This window comes from Ascidia mentula, chromosome 4 (assembly GCF_947561715.1).
Source record: "Ascidia mentula chromosome 4, kaAscMent1.1, whole genome shotgun sequence".
NCBI lineage: Eukaryota > Metazoa > Chordata > Ascidiacea > Phlebobranchia > Ascidiidae > Ascidia > Ascidia mentula.
The window spans coordinates 18,873,038-18,895,564 of NC_138569.1; the positions used below are offsets into that span (position 1 = coordinate 18,873,038).

The 22,527-nt window shown below is 40.1% G+C and overlaps 2 protein-coding genes across 6 annotated transcripts; both read right to left on the minus strand.

Moving 5' to 3' along the window:
• Positions 1 to 122: 122 nt before the first annotated feature.
• LOC145897686 (uncharacterized) lies at positions 123 to 13,395 on the minus strand. 5 transcript variants are annotated; one of them, XM_082986078.1, is made up of 9 exons: positions 13,137 to 13,395; positions 5,922 to 6,042; positions 3,948 to 4,310; positions 3,182 to 3,744; positions 2,746 to 2,949; positions 2,296 to 2,433; positions 1,257 to 1,446; positions 970 to 1,104; positions 123 to 729 (listed from the first exon to the last, which is right to left on the minus strand). In XM_082986078.1, the coding sequence occupies exons 1-9, from the start codon at positions 13,312 to 13,314 to the stop codon at positions 615 to 617; spliced, it is 2,007 nt and encodes a 668-aa protein (XP_082842204.1). In that variant the 5' UTR covers positions 13,315 to 13,395; the 3' UTR covers positions 123 to 614. The 5 variants fall into 5 exon arrangements, with proteins under 5 accessions (XP_082842204.1, XP_082842205.1, XP_082842208.1 ...); XM_082986079.1 differs by lacking the exon at positions 13,137 to 13,395 and adding an exon at positions 11,540 to 11,609; XM_082986082.1 differs by lacking the exon at positions 13,137 to 13,395 and adding an exon at positions 10,939 to 11,186.
• A 2,119-nt stretch (positions 13,396 to 15,514) lies between these two features.
• On the minus strand, positions 15,515 to 20,515 carry LOC145898622 (b(0,+)-type amino acid transporter 1-like). Its single transcript, XM_082987150.1, has 12 exons — positions 20,369 to 20,515; positions 19,824 to 19,971; positions 19,231 to 19,380; positions 18,824 to 18,919; positions 18,516 to 18,641; positions 18,270 to 18,411; positions 17,964 to 18,087; positions 17,776 to 17,879; positions 17,402 to 17,498; positions 17,188 to 17,337; positions 16,605 to 16,773; positions 15,515 to 16,310 (listed from the first exon to the last, which is right to left on the minus strand). Exons 1-12 carry the CDS (start codon positions 20,474 to 20,476, stop codon positions 16,237 to 16,239), a joined length of 1,488 nt encoding a protein of 495 aa, XP_082843276.1. The 5' UTR covers positions 20,477 to 20,515; the 3' UTR covers positions 15,515 to 16,236.
• Between the last annotated feature and the right edge of the window lie 2,012 nt (positions 20,516 to 22,527).

Below are 22,527 nucleotides of genomic sequence, written 5' to 3' on the forward strand. Positions count from 1 at the left end.
CCGCCTAAATTGTTTTAAACACTTCTAAAATAAGGACAAAATATTATTTTTTGCTCTTACTGTAGTAATATCGTCTTAAACACACTTCTTGGTGCCATTCTTCAAGAAAGTTGTCAAGAACAAGGGGGACTTCTTGATTTTTATTTATTAATGATATACAAAGCACGACCTTTGCACATAATCTTAAAAAAATGCACAAGTACAACGCGCTGGCGATATAAAAAAAAAGTTAAAAAAGGGAAGGGGGTGAAACAGGGAATTAAATGTCAGAAACCGTTTATTTTATGTCATTGTATGTTTCACGATATGTAGTTTTGCTTCAAAGATAATAATAATAAACAATGCAGTGCAACTCAAAACAGCACAGCGTGGTAGTGAAAAGAACGTAGTGAAGGTTTGGAAAATACAGTATGTGCAGAAGTACAAAAACCAATAGTGTGGTACGGACCAAGCGTATTGACGGCAACAGTTTTGCAAAATGAGCATAAAAGACTCGCTTTTTCGGGCATACGTACAATTCAACGAATGGTTCACGCCTGGCACTTTATTTCCCTGTGACATCACGCTTAAATAGCAGGTGTAGATTCGAAAAACTGCGACGCTGTTCAATAAGTTCAAGAATTCGGAGGGGGGTCTGTCATTCCTGGAGGGATCATTCCTGCCTTGGAAAGTTTCCGTAGTTGAACCAATGACATGCGAGCTTGCTGTCGAACGCGTGACTGTCGCGAGCTGCAGAAAGAATCAGTAAGTATTATGCGAAAATATTTCATTGAATCATCTTCCTTAACTCGTACTCGAAACGAATGCATACGTGATTATGCTGTTACTTTAAAATCATTTCGGTTTTGCCATTACAAAACATGAATAGCAGACCAACTCTGTACTTGAAGTTACTGTTTTCACAAGAAATGCTGGAGTATAATATTGTAAGGTCATGTTAGTACAGGGTAACAAGTAACGTCTTTTTACCTATAAAAGAGACTTGGTTGATTTGATGGCGGTTTTGCATTCGCTTGGAGAGTTTGATATATCCCATTAAAATCAAACTTGTACGCGTATCTCTTGCCGTGCACCTTCGTCATTAGACTTTTGTCATAGTAGTATCTGTTTCAAAAGTAATTTTAAGAATGACTGATTTATGATGGCTTAGTCAACGCTGAATATTTACTTATATTAGAATTATTTATTATTAATGCATGATACTTTGACTTAGTCGTGTATAAAACAGGAAATTTTAGCGCGTAGTTTTTTTTCACCTTAACGCACGACTGAGTTTGTCGTAATTCATGTTGGGTTTGCTCTTTCGCTCCCCCCAGCGGCGAGCCACTTCATCAGGATCGACCATCTTGAATTGGCCGGTGACCCCCTCCCATGCTATACAAGGAGCGTTCGCCGCCATTGTGAGCAACTCCATCAGGAATTGCCAGAGTTGTATCTGACTTGAACCTAAACAAAGTAAACGTTGTTGCGGTTAATTTTTTGTACTTTTATAATAAGGTAAAGCAAAAACTGAAACTTTTTCCGCGCGAGAATCACATGTTATATCATACGTACTCGTTGGGCTTTGGTGAACAAATAGTTTTGGAAAAATATTTAATTTCCATAGGTTTGAAAAGCTTGGAGTTTGAATAGAAAAACCAAAGCTAATATGGTAGTCATTTTATAGCAGAGTTGAACAAGTCAGCACTTGGTTAGTTGTAGCAGTAATGGTGAGTATTAGCTGTTCTATTCATATTTAATATCGTTTGTTGAATAACTTGGGGTGTCCTTGAACTTTTCCAGTCACGGACTATTTTTAGATTATTCAAGAATACTCTGTTGCTTTTATTGCTCCGACAGGACCACATTGAGTCCCGTGGGAGGTGAAACGGATCGGTTGCCAAATCTCGAGAGATTCTAAAAACTATGTTTGCGCCAAAACTTCATTCCCTCGAGAAACATTGGTTATCGGTGTACCAGAATTGTTGAGTGACGAATGACCTGTGTATACTACCAAGCGAAAATCGTTGTAGCAAAGTAAAAACATACATAATAGAAATCACAACGCTGGTGATGAAAAGGTCAAAAGTTGGGTCAGTTGATGAAATTTAAACTACAGTTTGTTGCTGACGCTGGTCGATAATTCAAATCAGAAAGCTATTTTTTGGAAACGTTCATAATTCACATAAAAAAGCTGTTAAATTTAAAGTATCGTTTATCATGCGAAATTGGTGGTGCATTTCATATCGAGCAACAAACGTACAGGACCAGGTTTGTCCCGGTTTTGACACACAATAATATTCCTTCACAACTTACCAGGATTAGACAATTCCATACAGATTGGTCCAAACAGTTTATACGGATCCTTGCAGTCGGGTTGGCGAGCCTGGGCAGCTTGGAAGGGATCTAAAACCCCATTTCCGAAAGGCCCGTTTGTTGGCGAGGCAGATACGTCTAAACATAACATAACCTTTTCATAATGCTGGTAGATAAACTAAACTTGGACCGCCCTGGAGTAACATATGGGGAAATCAGTTTCGATGGAACGCAACTATATTTCGCACCAATATCGGGCATCAGTATGCCACAAGCAAAGAAGGCCAATATACGTTTGACCTGAACATGTTTGTGTCGCTTCGAGTCAAACCCGGTTGAATTTAAGCGTTACAATACACGACAAAAAGTGTTCGCTGCTGGTAAGTAACCAAAAAGATAACGGTTATCGGCATTTTTGCGTGTAGCGCCAACGATATCACAGTAACTTACGCTGTTTCAAAACCGAAAGCTTCTTCAAAATAATCTCAGAATTTTCCTTTGACGTCACTCTGCAGAGGTCTCTCATGGTCATTTGACACAACTTGTATCCGTCCGAGGATGTGAACTTCTTTATCTCCAGATCCTTGATGTTGTACTCCTTGGTTGCCATGATCAACCAGTCCTTAACGTGGCTCCGTGTCCACGTGGTGGGATCTGAGCAATGAAAGAGAAAATATGATTGTGGTGCGGATATCACTAATCTCTGTCTATTAAGTTTTGTGGCAAATTATTTATGTTTGACATGCAGTAACTTCAGGTGAATTTTGTTCAGAAGCATTAAAACAACAATTAAAGCTGCAGAAAAATGTCACATGCTAAAACTACAGAATCTTTAAACAGGGTAAACGCAAACATCATAGTTATGGAATATACAAACATAACAAACCTGGAGGAAACAAGCTCCGTTTGTGTTTTTCGGGGTTAAGAGTAATATTGGGTGGCGGGGGACTTCTGCGCACCAACCTACTACCCGAGAAAATCGACGTCTTTGTCACAGTGACTGTTGCAGACCCCATCTCCATTGCACTTGTAGTCTCCAGACTTTCGATCTTGGGCAGCGACAAAAGTCCTATGACGTCACTGCTCGTGACGTCCACAAGCAGCGGGTCGCCTAAGATCGACGAAGCTGACGAGGATAGTGAGGAGGAGGATGATGACGCGAGTGACGTCATGGGTGGAATGACGTCAGGGAAGTCGTCAGTTTCGGATAACGTTCCCGGAGGAGAGATTTGGTCTGATTTTATGATTGACAACGATTCGTGAAGTGCTGGGACCGATAATCGCCGCTGGAAGACGCTGTTTGTTTCCACGTCGTCGAGTTCGGCGGAATCAGGGACGAAAACTTGTTCCTGTTGGAAGGGGTCGGGAGGGGTGTGGCTGATGGGATCATGTGATGAAATATCGGGGGTGGCAGCGCACATGGTGTCTATGTGACTGTGACTGTTGTTCCTGAAAGATGAAAAGTGTTTTAGTTCCTGATTCTTTAAGTTTCACACTACTAATTTTGTCCACAGAGAAAGGGTGCAATTTCAAAATGGTCGTTGTGCTTTAACATGGTTTCATGAGAATCTGTTCCACATCTGTTAAAGGTTTCATAACGAATGTTTGTAGAAATTCATTGTTACCTTACAACAAGACATCGACGAACGTACCTGTGGTTGTGGTTGTGATACGGAAAGTTGCAATACCCAGGAGACGTACAACAAAATGGACTCTTGCACGATCCTGGGGATATCGCGATATTAGGGGGGTAATCACCCGCCGAAGAACACATGATGACATCATCAATCGAGTGACTGTCAGGCATCGATGACGTGGCTGGCGTTGATTCGCCGAACAGGTTGTTAGACAACATGTTTAAGTCGATAAATGGACTGTCCACCAGACTCGTTTGTTCCGCAATTGTTGGTTTAACGTCAATGGCATCCATGCCCGTTTGTGACGTGTAAGGAAGAGTTGTGACGTCACAGTAAGATTCCGGCGTATCTGGGATGCTGTTGTCGACTGAGTGAAGTCTAAAGAAATTGTGGTAGTTTTGTAATGCTGCTTTGGCGCCCATGCATTTATGACAGGTTCTTTTATAAATATAAACACTCTCACGTCTATCAGTGGAAAAAATTCTGCTGAATCTTAAATTTGTCAATTCGTAAGCGTACATTAATCTAGCAGTTAATAATGTGTTGTACGCAGGTACAGTATTGCCCATTCCACAATTATCCAAGCGTTAAAAATCACACAATCGACGCCATGACGACAGATGTTTAAGGGTTTATGTCCGGACATGGAATTGTGGTGGTAATATGGGTGCCGCAACATTACCCAGGCTCCCTTTGATGCCTTGAAGTAGACATGGCGGCGACTGCGGCCGGCGTGCGAGGCTGTGACGTGCCGAAGGTCAAGTGCCAGAGGTTAAAGGTGAAACCGCAGTTTGATGAATACAAAGGCTTGGCCGGTTTACTCAGCGTCCCCAGTGATTGCTTTCAATGAAAACATGATCCCTTCCCTGGGCTGACGTTTGGTTTTTGGTAACTATGGATTCTGACATTCCATGTAATGGAATTCAGAGTTTTAAGACAGAAACATTCTTTGCATCGCACTTACAGGTGGCATTATGTTTTAGACTCACATCGTTGGCATTTAACCTAAATTTGAATTTTCGGCATAAATTCATTGATCTGAAACGTTTGATGGTTGACCTTTAGCGCCCCAAAAACATTTTAAAATGACATTCATGCTTAAATTTGGTTTTGAAGATTAAGATCTACGCAAAAAAATACCTTCAAGATTTATTTCGGTAATAAGTAAAACTTTGCCGATATAACAAATGGGAATCAACTTCAAACGTTTATCTGGTCGAATAAGCAAACCATTTCAGCAGAAAAATGCCACACAAGGTTTGGCAAGGTCATATGTCAACGCCAAATTGCCTTTTCAAGTCGCTTCAAATTACATAGTGTATGCGGACGGTCCATTACACGCCAGACCAATATATCTGCCCTCTTTCAATTCTGCAAATTGACTTTTGCCAAAAAGCACTCGGCCCAGGGTGGCGCTTACACTGGCCCAATATCGGCGCGCAACGAGGCGTGACCGCTCGCAAGATGCCTTTTCGGTGGTTTTATGGTTGGTTGCACACGCCAGTGCGCTGTTTAGTGCCTCCCAGCAGCAGGCCCTCGAAAACGGGGGAGGTGGGGTCAACGTTGTTGTTTTTTGTGGTTGCGAAAGCGAAATACATTCTCTCCACTCCCTGCCTGCTTTAAATGCATGTTTTGGTGAACTGATAATGCGCCTGACCAAACTGCCACAGTTTTTGTCACAATTTTTCCTGCATATCAAAACTGTTTTCTCGGCAGGTGCTGTAGAGATATTCCTAAGTTTTATGTTCAAGGTTTGAGAGGGTAGCCATGTATAAGCGCACATAATGTATCTGGCAACGTTAAAGTAAAAAAAAACATTATGGAAACGTGTGCAGAAAATGCATATTAGTTACACACTTGGATACTTTCATTTGTGCTTAAAAGCCATCAACACAAACTTCAAAAACTTGATACTTGGTTTTGGGAAAAAAATTCCAGCTTTTAGTGAAATGTTTTGGTTTTATTTTGCAGAATAAATGAGTAACTCACCTTTTAATATCACTCACTCCACCCTCAACCACTTCACCGGCATTTCGCTTCATGCCACGACCTTGGTATCCAATAGCAACGTGTTCTATTGCATCACTGGGATGGATGAGACGTCGACAGACTGAAAACAGATCACATGACAATTTCTCATTTTGTAAAATAAGTGATTATGTCCTGCAAAATTGAAGAGTTTTGGTAATAACAGCCTTAACCCAAAATCAACATCTGATACTAATATTTACTGCAGACAAATCCAATACGTCTAAACACAGCTGTATATACAGTATTTGAAATACGCGTGCAGGTACTGGCACTTGCTGTGACACAGTTGGGCGTATTAAATCATTTTGAAACTCCTGTTTTGAATAGCCGAAGTGGGCTTTTCGACGCTCATCGATCGCCCGGACTCACTCGAAAGAAAAGTTCGAATAAAGGTCACGTGCAGACAAATTGTCACGTAACAATTGAACTGTAGGCAATATACTGTGAGACTTGCAATTTTTCTCGCAAACATTCGTTCCGCTTACTGCTTCCTATCATGTTTACAAAAGTGTGTTGCGTGACGAAAAAGCCCGGATTGTGATTTGTTGCCATTATATGTTAAAAATAGTACACAGGAGTCTCAAAATATCCAATCAACAAAACTGCCAGATCAAATGTGTAATACTATGTTGCTATATTTTACCCGGGTCATTAAATTCCTTGTGAGAAAGCCTTCCACAACAAATTTAATATATCGTCACAAACCGCCCATTGTTGGCAGAACAAGCATGTTTAAACGCGATCTCGAAAGGCCAGAGAAAAGTACAACCTAACTTCCTGGGTCTTTTATGACGCAATAAAGGGATCTGTTTCACCATAGTTGGTGCTTTGTTCTTCAATCAAGGAAATCCGACACGGCGTCATGAGAAGGGCCAGTGCATTGGCAAACGATTGCGATTGCAGCCGTTCAACGCCTGCGTAAAAGAAACGACTTCCCGGAAAAGCAAATGCTAAGATATGTCAAATAAAGTTTGGCCTTTGTAAACGTTTCATTTCCCGGAAATCGTGAAATCCTGTATTTGCTAACCTTGTATTTGCTCGATTACGACGACACTGTTGGCAGCCTATTGAATTAGGTATAGTATTGACACTGGGTAAGATAACTTTCAACGTGACGTTTACAGTGTTGGGCGTGTATATTTAGAAAGATCGGGGTTTTATATTTTAGGTACTTAATGCAAATTTACCCATGCGAAATCATGTAACTAACTCTATTATACGAAAGTTACTTTCTACTGTTTACAAGGAACAATTATTGGCCTCTGAATACATTACAGAAAAAATCTATCAAAACAGGATTGTCAGTAACGTATCAGTTCAAAAAAATTACTTTTTTAAATAACTTGGTGCTGTCAACCTTCCTTAATGTTGATCAGGTTTTCCTCCTATGCAAAACATACAACCAACACAACATGTTCCTCTACACAAACACTAGCGAGTACTTTCACGCAAAGCTTGGCCCATATGAGCAAATAAGCCCGCTTCAAACTGTCCCAATTTGTCACAGGAACATATAATTCTACATGCAAAATCAGCGCCTAACGACCTGTGTGAGCGGATTTTATAGGCGGGGCGGATGTCGGGCGTGCTCTCCCACTAAGGTTTAACAAGCTTGCTATGCTTCAAACCACAGTTCCTGGTACACTGAGATGTTGCTGCTACTGTTCCGCTCGCAGATTTAATTTGCAATACTGTATCAAAACTACACATGTCGGTCGTAGTATATATGCAATATGACGGCACTGTTGGTTTGCTTGGCCATAGTGTTTCCACCTTGTTTTCTCCGTAAGGTTGCACCTAGTTTGGTGCCCAACGGATGACGGTGATTGTATAGTCACCACAAAGTGGAAGGCTTTGCTTGGCCGTTTGGTCAGCAAAGTCGTCTGAAAGTCACACCAACTGTACTGATGAGAACTTTTAGGTCGAAACAGTGGCCATCTGTCTGCAGCTTACACAAATCTACATGTTATATGTTCGCTAATAAACTGATTTTGTTCAAGGTCACTCCTGCCAAAAGAAAACGCTGTTGTGTCAGTTGGCAAATGAATTAACGACACTAAAGAAATTTTTAAACACACACCTTATCTTCTAGCATACAAAGCTTGACTCTTTGTATACAAAAATGAATATCACCGTATGCGTTTCAATCATCCAAAAACAACTTTCCCTGGATCACTTTGTTATTCCAAGCAGCCCTAGATCTGACTTAACCGGTATTGCCATGGTTGTTTATCATCTGATTACTGTTTTCCGCCATGTGACTAACGAAGCTTATTGCCAATACTCTGTGCGGATGATAGGTTGTCGATACCACTGATAACAGCCCTTACACGCCTCTTATCTAATGGGAGAACAGTGAAGTGTTTGAATAGCCAGGTTTAATCAATCAAACTGCTTGTGTAAAATAATGAAAGAGCTCGTCTAGTTTCAATAAAACTAAGTTTGCTAATTCGCCTGACGATTTTTGGCAATATTAGAGATGTTTATTGCAGCGTAACAAAACAGTAAAATTGGAAGATTCGCTGCACACACTTTTCGTTACATGATATAGATACAACGAAAGAGACAAAAAAGATTTATTTATAAACATATTTCTTACCATTCCATATTGCATAATTCATGAACAATTTATCTTATAAATCCTCCGCAGGAAACTATAATTTCAATTCTGACAACTAGTTGTTAGCAGTACTGTTACAGCTTATGACCATCAAAATAGGCTGAAATTTGTAAACACGAAAATGAGTTTACCTTGAGTAGACGAGTAGCCCGACTCATGACTAACCATGAAAAACCAAACACCGACTCGCCGCCTACACGAATGATCTCACCTGAGCAAACTGATGCCCTCGCCTCGATTCGCAACATAATATTATGATGTCATAAGCGCCTCTTGTTCGTCACAGAGATCACACGCGGATCGAATTCGACAAGTGCGTAATGAGCATTGTTGTGTCACAATTCGGCGGACAATTGACAATCGGCCACGCTTCGCTTGTCGCACGTCACGTGGTCTAGCGGAGGGCCGGTCTTGACTTGTTATCAGAGTAATAATTAAGTGAAAAGCAACCCAGTTAATCGCGGGGCTCTCATAAAACACGTTTGGGTTGCCCGACCAATCTGACTGCAAAACTTCCAGACACCATTATCAAGTAACGCTAATTGCTCATCAACAAAATTAATCATTCACCTTTCACGAGACCGAACTTTACACGTTCGCGGTGTCCCGTTGTAATGTCGAAAACAACGAAATTGAAAGAGAATAATATTATTTTTCTTGCAAAAAGGACACACAATTTTTTTTCAAACTGTACATACTGCACCAATATTGCTCTGCATCCAGTAAAAACGCAAACTCTGCTCGAAAGTATCTGATGCACTCTTATCACCTAAAACGTCTTCGCTAACAAGGCCTACATGTAAATTTCAACTTCACCGGCCAAAAAAAGTAATAATAACTGGATTTTGGACATCAACTGTTTCGCCAGTGGCGAGCAACGAACCTGTGCCTGTTTATTTGGATATCTGAGTTAGAGCGACGAATTTCGCTGCAGGCGTGCGAAGCTAAGCATGAAAAGGCGCTTACCGAGCCTTTCCACTTTGCCCGAGGTTGAAACTTAACGAGGCTGGGCTACAAATCGAACCCGAATTTTGCAACGCGAAGCCGAAAATTGGAAGCGAGGCGAGGTCGCGTGCTCAGTTCGAGATAAACGCGCGCTGCGGTTTGTGCGAAGGAAAAAAAAGTTGGGACCTCCGCTTGCACAACAAACCTTGTTGTTGCCTATTGAGAAGAAACGCAAAAAAGGCGCACAAACAAACTGCAAAACACCTGGAAAAATCCTTTACCATAGCAATACTATTCAACGAGGACACAACAAAAGCGTGACTGTCAAATCCCTTATTCTGATAGGCAGTAATTCCTTGGAGGCGCTTTACCCACGATATACCATATGTATTATTCACGATATTTTGTCTCCGTGGCATAAATAGACAAAACAATGGAAGTATGTGAATCTTTATTCATACCTCTGGCCTGAAAAAGAATTGATATTAAAACGGGTGATTGTCACGTACTCGCAAAACATATATGCCAACCAAAAACCGTCCGTCTAGAAGAGTAAACGCAATTGACATTCAGATAATTGCAAAAAAACGCGCCGAAATGACAGGTTAGCGAGTGTCATGGTGTGTTTTGCAGTTCTTAATAAGGGTAAAGCGTACCCGGGTATTATGCTAATAACGTTTCCGACCACAAAAATCACACGAAATGAATACGAAATATGAAACAGCTCATTATTATTTGGCGCCAAGTTCTGCGTTCATAACCTGGACGAGCACCGAAATAATGGCCAACAATACGTGTATTTTAACATGCTATGTAGTGTGCAGTTTTAGCTTTGCTGCTGCAAATCAGCGGAGAAATACACTCTTTCAGTGCGAACGAGCATCATTTAGCCGAAAAAAAAACGGCATAGATTGTGCATACCTCCCCCGCCACTGACACACCTGTTTCGATTACAGCGGCGATGAAGCGAATGACACCGTACACTTTTTTCTGTAAAAGTCGCTGCGATGATATCCAATATCCAACTAATACCGGCGCTCTAACTACCCGGCTCTGTATGTTGAGACAAGTTGATTAAAGAGAGGTCGCATTTACATGCTTTGTGACGACGGGTTTTGGGCTCCACCAGACCCAGACCAAATAACCTGCTCGGGTTGCACTATCCTCCGTCGCGACTCGCCAAGGGTTAAGCAAACAGTCGGCTGGGAAACAGCCAATTCACTTTGCAAACCCAACAAGACTCGCTATCAAATTTCCAGCCCAGCTAAACACGGACCATACATGACTTTTTTCTGGCAAAGATGTCGTTTTCAAAAACTAGGCAATATTTAAACGATAACACTAACGTATAGGGATATAAATGTGCAATAAAATATGTTTGCAGACGGGCTCACAGATTGCGATAATTACCGTGATCTGGCAATGTAACGTTGACGCTGGCTGTAACGGCACCCGAACAAGTCAAAAATGAATGTGTTGCTGTTGCGCTTCAATAGCTGGACTCTCGGTTATGGCATTAAAGGTTGGTTCACTTAATAAGTTACGCCCAGTCGCTATAAAAAGACACAATAAAGACGTGATTAATAAATGTAGCAGTTGTCCCGCAAGATTTAGTCACCAGCAAAACACTTCATGCTACATACAAATCCAAAGTTTACTGATATGTGTTGACGATAAAGCTAAAGAGTTTATATTTGGAAACTCAAGACGCCACTTAATTCAAAAAGAACATTCACATACTCGGACACACGCATAACGACCATTCGACCATTTATAACTATTCGACTTTTTTGAGAAAACGGTGAAGTTTTGGCGATGTTGTCATTTACTCGTAACAATACTGCCAGTCTTGTTACAATGTGCTGCAGTCAGTATACAGCGCAGACCCCAAACAGCGTTTTTTTTTCTTTAAACAATCAAAACGAGCCGGCACCCAAAGTCAAGGGCATCAACCTAATCTAGTTAGAAATACTGCTACAACTGCTAAAAACATGCTTACAAACAAACAAACCTTTTACAATCTGCAAAAAGCTGCCAGGAATGTCGCCTAAAACCCATATTAGCATGGGCGAAAAGGCGCATGGCGCCGCTTGATGCTGGCAGAAAGATAATATCACTTTCCCTCGCACCAGCGAGTTTTTCACTTGGATCGCAAAGTAAAGCGAAAAGCAACCTCGACCCAGAGTGACTCATAACAGACCGTGTTTACTGGAGCGAAACGAAACAGTTCGAGAAAAGGCTCTGCAGCATATTGGTCTTCCCGGGTTTGTTTGTGTTTGTGTGTAGTGGCGTTTGGGTGTAAGGGGGTTTAAACATTAATGAAACGCGACCTACATAACGGCAAGCGCTCGTAATCACATCGCTGACAATTTTGATTTGAAGTTTCTTTACCCAATAATGCCTTATCAGGTTTTTGAGTATGTTTGGCGAATATGTAGTGTAGTTGTAGTCCTAACACGGCTTTACAGTGAAGCAGAAAAACTGCCACATAAACTAGACCTAAGTGTAACTCAACCTCAAGAAAACTTTGCTTTTTTGACATGGCCATGTTCTAACTTCCTGCAAATTACATAAAACAACACAAGTTCCATGAAAAACATGACACGTTTTACAAAACCAAATTGAACTTGTAACAAAAAAATATAACTGCAGTTAACGAAAACAGTCACCTACCGATAAAGCTGTTGAAATTGTTTTAATACTACCTGATGACCAAAGGTATTTTGCCCTTTGCTAATGTTGTTCAAATTAACACTACACATCTCAGAAAATTATAATTGTTAAACCTTTAAAATGATTCAATTGCTGAAACGAAATTCCTAAGATAGGCCTTAAATATGTCCGTGGGTGCTGAAGCGGTCACAAACATAATTTACACATGTCTGCCGTCGCTTTCCTTCACGTATCAAATTCAACAGTTAATTACTGTCATGTTTATTTGCTACACAACGCCTAAAACTATTAAAAAGATTGGTAAACAACCCTCAAACAAACAACCCTAGATCAGCCTTGCACAAAAAGACCGGCCTGAAGCAGCAACAGCGCATTTTTTTGACGACCGAACAAGCTGCCAGTCTTTCAGCTGAGCTTTCTCGTCTCGAATTCAACAGGACGCATAGCAAGACGCTTCAAACCATAGGCTTCGCGCAACAAGTAGACTCACGTTGATCCCCTGGGTATTGAAACGCAATCGCGCGTGACTGCTGTTATTGGAGCGAGACGGAAATTGAACAGGGTGCGAAATGAATGCACATGAAGACAGCAGGGTAAAAAATATCACCATTTTAAAAACATGCATCAGAAATAAAAAGAACTATTTTAATCTTTCGTTTGCTGTCTGTACTGCGCTGCGCATTTGAAATATTTTGTCCATTTTGAAATTACTTTATTGGCGGACGTCGCGGGAACCAGTGGAAGGAATACTTTATTTCCTGATCAATTTGGCAAAAATCAGTGATTAATTAAATAATGCTTCGCAATTTGAAACCCCAAACACGTCTAATGTGTTTTCAAAATTATCCACTATATGTTTTTCCCTCCAGCTGTCATTATTGATTACAATTCTGCCGCCGAGCGTTGTTTTTTTTCTACGAATCATTTAAACCCACCTCTTCTCCTTAAATCTTCGCTCCGACGAAAACAAGGCCGAAACCTTTGGTAATCCACCACTTGTTGTTGTGCTACCAGTGGTCTGTAACCTCCAGTACAGTTTCTCATTGGTAAAAACGACGGGACTTCCCCCATGTTAAAACTTCCTCCAGCGTTCCATTCCGTGTAAGGAATCATTTTTCAGGCGAGAGAATACGGTACCACAATTTTTTCGTTCAAGTCTTGAAGCTCACAGTCTGAACATGGCTTGTATAAACTAATTGCCTTGCATCCCGTGAATTATATTTATCGCACTGTTAAGCATCAGAAAATAGGTTATAACCTGGCTTGTATTTGTTTACAGATAGTCAACTTCTTCATTCTGTGAAAACACAAAATATATAATCTACATGATTTAAGAGGTGGTAGCCAACTTGGTTAATCTAGTCAATTTTTAAACTGGAAGGAATACACAAAACTATTGGAATAATAAACTTTTCAGAAATATGATAAAAATATGAACTGCTTAAACCACAATTAAAGTTTCCGATTATCGTACCTAAAGTTTACTAAAATATTTTAAATCATGCTATTGTTTTTATAGCTCAAGAATATGAAATCCAAAATATGATCCAGAAGACATTGTCTCGATTTTAAACTCAAAGTATGGTCCATTAACTACACAGCAGTCGTATTTATAACCCCCGAGCGAGTTTTCTATCGACCTGTTTTGATCAAAACCCACGTAAAAACTGGGCAACAGACGCAAAAAAACGCCCTTCTCCTTATCTGGAGTTTTGCGAGCGACGTTCGGATCGCTTCGGTAATTTTCGGATTTCTTCGCATTGGCGTGCATTGCCGAAGCTTGTTTACCTGGTTGCGTGGTCTAGACGCATTATTTGAAGCGTAAATATCAGAGGCGCGGAGGCGTTTACCCGCTGTCTGATATAAGGTTAACAACAATGCAACTTCAGTCTTTAATCTTATAGTTTGTTTGACTATGTTGGCGCACGCAGCTAATCATAAAATGTAAGTCGTTTGGGGAGTTTTTAGAACTGGTTGCTGGTAAACAACTATAACTTTTTGTTAACAAACATTCTAGAAACGTCATTACACCGTATAGCCGCGCTATAATGATCGGTATTTATGGCTAAAATCCATCTTAAGCTGTTTTTTTACAGATTCAATACATAACACCATCTTTCAAAAACAAATTTTAATCAGTTTTGACTTGTGTTTAGGTTTAGCGAAGGGGTTGTATATAAAAAGAGCAGAGTTTGTATATCATTTTATTAAACAAAAACAAGTTTTTCAGTTTTCTGAACCAATGCAACAAACAAACATTAAAAAACAACGGATTCCGACGTCGCAAAAACGAATTCAGATATTTTTAAAGCAATGCTGCGCAAACCTTTTCTCCCAATTTCGCTTTCGGTAAACCCATACCCGCCGCAATAAAACAGCCTTTATCAAGATATCTCGGCATGCAAATTTCCAGACAGTCTGTGAACATAGTTTTCGTCGTTTTCGAATCTAAAATTTCTTCCACTTCCGGCCGATTACGAGCGTTATTTCCCTTGCTGTTTTTGCCGACTGCGGAAGCATGTTAACGTTCACCGAAGCGCGCAGATAACATCGGGAGCGTCTCTAACGACGCAGACGCCCAAAATCCGGTGTGAGGTCCCTAATCCTGTTTGGCTTCCTATCTCTCACAATACCAAGGTTAAGATGGGTATTTAAAGCGGATGCATCACGTGTATTCGGATAACGTTGAGGTTGCGAAAGTCCTTGCGTCGGTTTGACGGCTATCACGACTCGAATCAAAATCTGCGGAAAAAACTCCCGCCCGCGCAAAATCGCATCCTCCCTTGCGACGCAGGAAAGACGCCATAAACGGTACTTTCCCCCAATTCTACGTGGTTGATGCGGAAACCCGATCGCTCGTCGAGGTTTGGTAAAGGAAGTGGCGAAGTTCCAGCGACAAGAAGGCTTAATTGGGGTTTGGGGATTTCTGTACCACATTATACTGTCGAGGAATACCAAGTTTTGTATGAAGGAAGAGTTTGCGGACACGGCGTCGTGATAGAGCCCAGGACACGTGAAAAGAGTCATCTCCTGTTTGTAGGTCACAGCTGAATTACGATATTTGTACAGGCAGTAATTCTGACTCCTCGCCGTTAATAGATCATTTGGGTCGCTTTAAATTAGGATTTTTCGCTCGTGTTTTCAGATTTTCCAGCTCAGGAGAAATGTACAAACCACTGTACACAGCATGATATCCGAAAACATAACACATGGAGGTTGTTATTCGGTTTATTGAACTTTTAAATTGTGTTCGTGGTTTTGACAAAATAGCTACATATGTTGTTGAAACATTGTAGCGAAAATGTGCATAAAATTCACACCAAGAGTATTGAAATCAGCATTTGTGTATAAAACATAAACAATGTGTGTTTAAACAACACCATAAAATAAAATTTCTATCATTAAATTTCAAAATTGTATGCTTTCAAAAAAGTGTTATTTGTTATTACACATTTTACAATTTGAGAGGAACTAAATAAACGAACTAAAATCGAGTTTTAGATAAGAGATAAACTTTTTTAATTGACGAGTAGATTAGTTTACAAAATTAGAAAAGCATTTTTTTCTCATTTCTTTTAATTTCTTTTTAAAGTGTGTGTATGGCCACAATGGCCAATTGAGTAGTATTGAACACCATATATTAGGCAAGGCTTTACATGTAGCGATATTAGTTTGCGACGAATGTATAGTGCTTAAGATCATCATGTATTGGCAAGGACTTGTAAAATCATCTGCAAAACGAGTTTGCGGTGAATGTAACTGGCACGTTTTTGGGTTAATGAAAAACCTGATACTAGAATTGTCTGACGGAATTTACGCGTTGTGCAAAAGTTGTGAACTGCGGGTTGATGCAAAATTTGCTTTGGAAAATGTTTTGTTAAATTCGGACGGGTTTTTGGAAAAGTGCAGTGAAAGAGTGTGACGCGAAATTAAGGTATCGTGGCGCAGGCCATATAGTGAATTATTTAGACGTTTATAGAAGAATGTTAGTCGTACTATACAGAATAAAAGTACATATGTCGACTTTTGAGGTAGCTACGTTTCTTTGGAAATCGGATGGTTAGGCGGTGCCAATTGCAGGAGATTTTGCAAGAACGTTGTGAAAGGTTCTGAAAAAGAATGGTAATTTCAGATATACTTACACGAACGGTTGTTTCACTATGGTATATTATGATTGTTGTATCAAAATTTACAATTTGTCATTGCAGTTGTGGCGTCACACACATATCGTTTACTTTTCCTTATTTATATTCATATTATGCCACAATGACTTATATAATGTACTTTAATTGCTGTGTATACTTCTATGCTTACAACAAGGCAATTTGACATCTATTCAATTGCGTATGAAATTTAGATGTTTTATATGTAGGTATCAGTATTGAAATACTATTCCAACTTACTCATGAACACGAGGTCCACTTTGTAATAGATAAAAGGAAAGTAGAAAAGGAGGCCACTACATATGAAGAGGGCCGCATAAAGATATTCCCACGCCGGTTGAGTTATTATAGGGTAGAATATGAGGTAGAGGGCGATGATAACGACTACAATCGGAATGAAAATTGGAACCTGAAATTCAGAACTTTAATTAGAGACAATGTTGGCAATATTTCGGTACGTTTTCTTGGTTATTTTAATAGATCTTTTTATAAACACAACAATTTAATAACAAAATGAATCGGAAAGAGATGTGATAGTAATGGCTTTGACACCTAAGTAATGTTGTTCAGAAAATAATCTCATGAAATGAAGACAGATGGTTAGCATATTGCCTGTACCCAGTGTTTTCATAACAATTGTCTTGAGGAATCCTCACCCATTGGTTAGCGAAACGTAGGTTGATTATAATGTAAGAACAAGCTATACCAAAAAATTACGTTACGCTTGGCAGCAACAGTAAGAAATAGTTATGTGCCATAAAACGACCACAAACATAAGTTGCAAATGCGAAGGGTGTTTTAACCATGTATGGTGCTTTCAAACCTTATATGGTCTGTATCTCTGAGGTTGTGTCCTCCGGAGCACGATAAGAGCAAGAGCGGATCCACCGTGGAAAACCCACATACTGAAGGAGAAATAGTTGACCAGAGAATCGAAGTCGTTTGGAACGAGGACCAGGAGTGCGATTAAAGTCTGCAGAAAGATGAATTCGTTCTTATTACGACTGTTGTTAGTGATGTACTCAGACTATACATACGTTAAAGAATATTGCGGCTACCGGAGTAACCCTTTTTTTGTTCACCATCGCTAGGACCTCGGGCATATGACCGTTTCTTGCAGCCGTATAGATTATCCTTGAATAATAAAAAGTAAATAAACTAAGTAAAAAAAGGAAAAGTTTAAAGCTTTTTCCATATGTGATTTGCAGATTTGCGGTCCTACGGCAGAGCGTGATTCTTCGTAAGGGATCACCATCATATAAGCGCCTAACCCGACAACCTCTGAGGTTTTATCGGTATCCATGTAACGTTTGCTTGTTTAATTCATTTACGTTGTAGTTTTTAGCGCAAAAATATAAAAAAATTAACAGCGAGCAATCAAGTTTTTTTGTGATCACAGGAAGAATTTTACCTGGGTCCTGTTATAGTATATCCATTACAACCCCCGAAAGTAGAAATAGCGACACCTAGTGGAATTATCCACGCCATGATTCCCAGAAACTTCGCCCCGAAAGTCTGAAGGCAAAAAAAAGTTTTTAACGCATGTCGAAGTCGGGATCTGAAACAAAACATTCAAAAATAAGAAAGTTGAGTTGTTACCACGGCAACTGCTCGAGATGACATCATTTCCATGAGTGTGAGTCCAGCGTAGTACGCTGTGTTTGTAAACAGGTATACCAACGTCACAAGGGGAATCCCGATCATTATTGCTCGAGGAAGGTTTCTGTGCAAAACAGTAAGTACATTGGATATAAGCGCTACAGGGGGCAAGCAATACAAAGTCTCAAGTCTCACTCAGTTGAATGAATAAATAAGTAACTATTTTCTGTATGTTGCGGGCCCGCCTTTATAAATTACATGATGAACTGCAAAAGTCGTTACCAACTACAATGTATTGTATCTTACACGGAGGGATTTTGAAGTTCTTCTGTAATGTAGTTGAGTTGATTCCAGCCGTCGTAAGCCCAAAGACCCTGATAAAAGGAGGTGCCGATCGTTGACCACTGGATGTCGCCGGAGAAGCTGTTTTCCAGGTTGTCTGTCACGTCTGTCATAACAAAGGTTCAGATGCGCGTGCTTGTGTCCAAACATCATAGAAAATAACATATAAGTCAAACACGGGATAGAAATAGCATAGAGTAATTTTTGTACCTGTAGATAGGGCGTATATCCCAGTGCAAATGATAATGAGAAGGGCAAGCAACTTGGCCACCGTGAAGACGATCTGGATACGTGCAGCCATCCTTACGCTGTAGCAGTTGAAGAACCCCACCAACACTTTGTGTAAAAAAGGTTTTGTATCAAAATCTTTTGGTAATATAGTCACGGTTGCACAATTATAAAACCTGCATTGTTTCAAAATCACTGCATCGTTTTGCGGAAAATAAATATTAGAAAAGTTATCGCAACCTCTCGGAAATATTTTGAAATTTAACTCAATGGAAACGAAATATACTTACATATGGCGCATGCACTGGCCAGTTTAATCGCCATTGCAGGAACTTCGTCGCAATCCGCAAAGAACGGGCGTACAACGTACTCCCCAAACACCAAACCTGAGAAATATGTGGATATCGTGGTAACTTTGTATGCGTTTATCGATTAATCGATCACTCAATCCAGTTAACGACCACCATAAGGATGCACGTCATAAACATGAAACGGGTCATTGTTGGGAGAGGGGTCAAAACCGACTAAACAAAACATTATTTTTTTACCAAAACGTAAAATTTATTCCATATTTCAGAAAAGTAATTTTTTTTATAAACCGAAAATGCAAACGATGCTCGACTGGAACTTGACATAAATAAAAGGTTATCAGTCGATGTCCCCGCGGCGCAACAAATTGAACTAATAAAACGCTCACCGATAATTGCAACAGCAGATGGCTTTAGAACAATGGAGGATGTCCATGCGAATAAAAATGCCGGCACTGGGCCGAAGGCCTCTTTCAAGTACGGGTATTCCGCCCCTGATTTTGGGATCATCGTTCCCAGCTCAGCGTAGGTTAGTGATCCTGGAGTGACGAGTAAAAATAGCATGAGGTATAGGTGTCGGAAACTCGATACGCTTGCGCAACATGTTGTATTTTCGTGTAAGCGAGTATATGACAAAATGTGGCAGGTTTAATATAATACAAGATGAAAAAATGAAAATATGTTCAACCGCCAATTGCATCAAAAAATTGTTTTTGTGTGAGCGTTAAAATAAAACGTGACATGGTTCAGTTTCACGAATTCTTAGATGTTTTAGGATCTCAATAAGGTCCGCATGAAAAGTAGGCAAAGTCTTCTTGTCCGCAACGAATTTTAAACATTATCACTGAAACATAGCTGAAACATCTGAGAATTCGTAAAACTGTACACCATGTCACGTATTATTTTGACGTTTACACAAACTATAACATATTTTAGCTGAAACATAGCAACAACTGCTAAAGCAAAGCGACCAATGTTTTACCAAACGTAGCAACGATTCCACATAGAAGCCAAATGACAAGACTGGCCCCAATGGATCCAACATTCCTAAGAACGCCGACAGGTGAGATGAAGATTCCACTCCCTACCATGGATCCCACTATTACACTCACTCCACCCAGAAGTGTGATCTAAAGTGAGGTAATTACTCGTAGACAACAGAGCCGATAGTGTGTTTTAGAGTGATCTGCAGACAGCGCCACTGTTTCGACCGTATGAGACATATAGGTCAAAAATTAACTAAAAATAGGAAACCAACAGAAAGTGACGACAGCGATTACATGCAACCACAAAGATTAATCCGTTTATTATCAGTTACGACACGTTGTGCAACTTTTATTGCGTCGTTTTTGTTTTGTTCCGCTTCTATCTATTATCTATGTTCTTTAGTGTTCATTTCTTTTCAAACTTTATGAAAATTAAAAAAAAAAACGAATATCGTTTCAGACACGTCAAAAAAAGTTTTCCTTTATTTTAATTTCTTTAACATGCATTTCACAAAATAAAAAAACAATAGCAGAAGTTTACCTCTCGCTTTAAGTGTAACTTTTTGGATAAATCTTCATCAGTCTCCAGAAAGTCCTTCGTTATTGTTATTTCCCCCCATGTCTCTTCGTTATTGTTATTTCCCCCCATGTTTCAAATTCAAAGCAGACTTAAGTTTGCTTTCCGACTGATGCAAGGATTCTATCTGAAAGATACCGACAGTTGTTTGAATGGAACAAAAGTTGAGTTTGCAAAAAAAGGTTGTGGGTCTCGGTTTTCAAGTAGGAGTAACGTATATTGTCGTGCGGTCTGTGCGGTCTGAGCGGTCTGTGCAGAATACCAGAAAAATATAGCTCTCTGACAGTTAAGTTGGCTCTACGTCAAATCAAACCTTTCCACGTTTGATGAAAAAACTCTTTAAGTCAGTGGTTCTGAAACTATTTCGAATGCAAAGCATTTAAAGATTCATAGCCCTACCGACGCACCGATCACAAATCTATCAGGGCTATTTATTCCAATATTTACAATTCGCAGTCGCAGAAGGCTGACTTGACTTGTCATTTATTTCCTTCATTTAATATTGTTACGACTTTGGAAACTCAAAACGACACACGAGGTCGTTGCGACGCACAGTTTAAGAACTGGACTTGCTGCTTTCTTATGATAGTCGCACCCCTCATGTTGTACCACCAACCTTCCAATCAAAAACGGTTTTACATTACTCACTCCAACAGGTTTAAAAGAGTCCGAGGCTCTTCAACTCTTAACCACAAGAACAACCGCGAGTTCTGAAGTTTGCCAATGTACCACCGTCACAAGTAGATAATGAAGTACTTTGCAAAAAATCACAGAACCGGCTGGGTCGGGCATATAACCAGAGGGCATGGCCTCAAACCATCCTCAACCTCGACTGAGCCTGAAGGGCCCTTCTGAGAGACACGATTTTGAACAAACAAAGGCCGATTGTTGCGTGGACAAAGAAGTCGTTGGCGCTGCGCCGAGAGCGGAATGAGTTTGATTTAGGTCAAAGGTTGTCTTTACAAATAAAAATACTAACTGGTGATAACGTCTGTTGTGTATTCGCAACGCGAAGATGTTTATGATTGTTCTGGTTGCATTTACGAGCGCTTCACTGTTTCACAGTCGCACACAATGACAACGCACGACGGTCCCAGATGGAATCTGACGCTTTCTTGTCACCGCTCTACAGTGGTGATGAAAGTTGAATTATTTTACCGGAACAATGAATTCGCAGGAAAATAATACCAAAAAAGCTTTAAAATACTTGATGAATAAGATTTGTTTTTTCATAGTGAATAAATGTAACAAAACTAAGTTTCTCAATATTATTTGTGAAACGCCATCCCTTGGGAGTCCTATGGAAACGTCGTAACGGCAAAAAAAATTTCTAGAAACAGCGCTCCAGACAATTCCTGCTTACTACAATCCAATGACCCTTTTGTGTGACACCAATATTAAATACAGGAAAAATTACACAATTGCAAAATTGAGATAAAGCTTCGCTATTTCGAAGTGCATAGTTCTGAACATGTACTTTCGCCTGGCCTCAGGCTAGTAAATACACAAACATTGCACAGAACGTGGTAAACACGGAACGTTAGGCAGCAAGCGGTAAAGCGCAAAAGAAACGGAACAGGTTGACTCTCGCAATAATGCCAAACTCCTAGCTGCAAAATTTCCACTCCGGAATTTGCGACGTTTGCCACTCAACAGCAGAACAAACACAAGCCACATGAGTATTGCTGTAAGCTCGTTACTTTGGTGTTGCGCAACTGAAGAACTCTCGCTGGGTCATGATTGGAGTAGTTTTAAATGTCCAACCAAGAGCTGCTTTCAATGTACTGATGGCATCGATTGACCTGATGGTCCAGCTGACGCAATTAAAATTCATCTAATCTCACAGCACCGATTAATGGAATTAGGACGCAATCTCCAATTATTTGTCATTTGAAAAGTGGAATTCTGGAGATGATCTGCTGCCAAATCACACTGATATGAATTAATCCATTTAATAAACATTGCACTTGCGACATACGTCGTCAAGATCTGTAAAATTCTGCCTCACAGAACCGTACAAAATCCTGCCACTATGTTAATGTTTTGCTTTCGACAATTGAACTGCATTCATGCAGCTTGCTTCCACTTGCACAGATAGGTAATTTTCAGTTATTTGCTATATC

Bases quoted from the DNA above. Each gene is read 5' to 3' on its own strand.
- LOC145897686 (XM_082986078.1), bottom strand. From the start codon at position 13,314: ATGATTCCTTACACGGAATGGAACGCTGGAGGAAGTTTTAACATGGGG. The intron at 3,745-3,947 runs GTACGTTCGTCG...TTCATCTTTCAG, and splicing joins TATCACAACCACAACCACAG to GAACAACAGTCACAGTCACA. The intron at 1,447-2,295 runs GTAAGTTGTGAA...TACTTTGTTTAG, and splicing joins TATGGAATTGTCTAATCCTG to GTTCAAGTCAGATACAACTC.
- LOC145898622 (XM_082987150.1), bottom strand. From the start codon at position 20,476: ATGGGGGGAAATAACAATAACGAAGAGACATGGGGGGAAATAACAATA. The intron at 18,088-18,269 runs GTAAGATACAAT...TGTTTTGCACAG, and splicing joins GAACTTCAAAATCCCTCCGT to AAACCTTCCTCGAGCAATAA. The intron at 16,311-16,604 runs GTAAGTTGGAAT...ATTCTTTTTCAG, and splicing joins AGTGGACCTCGTGTTCATGA to AACCTTTCACAACGTTCTTG.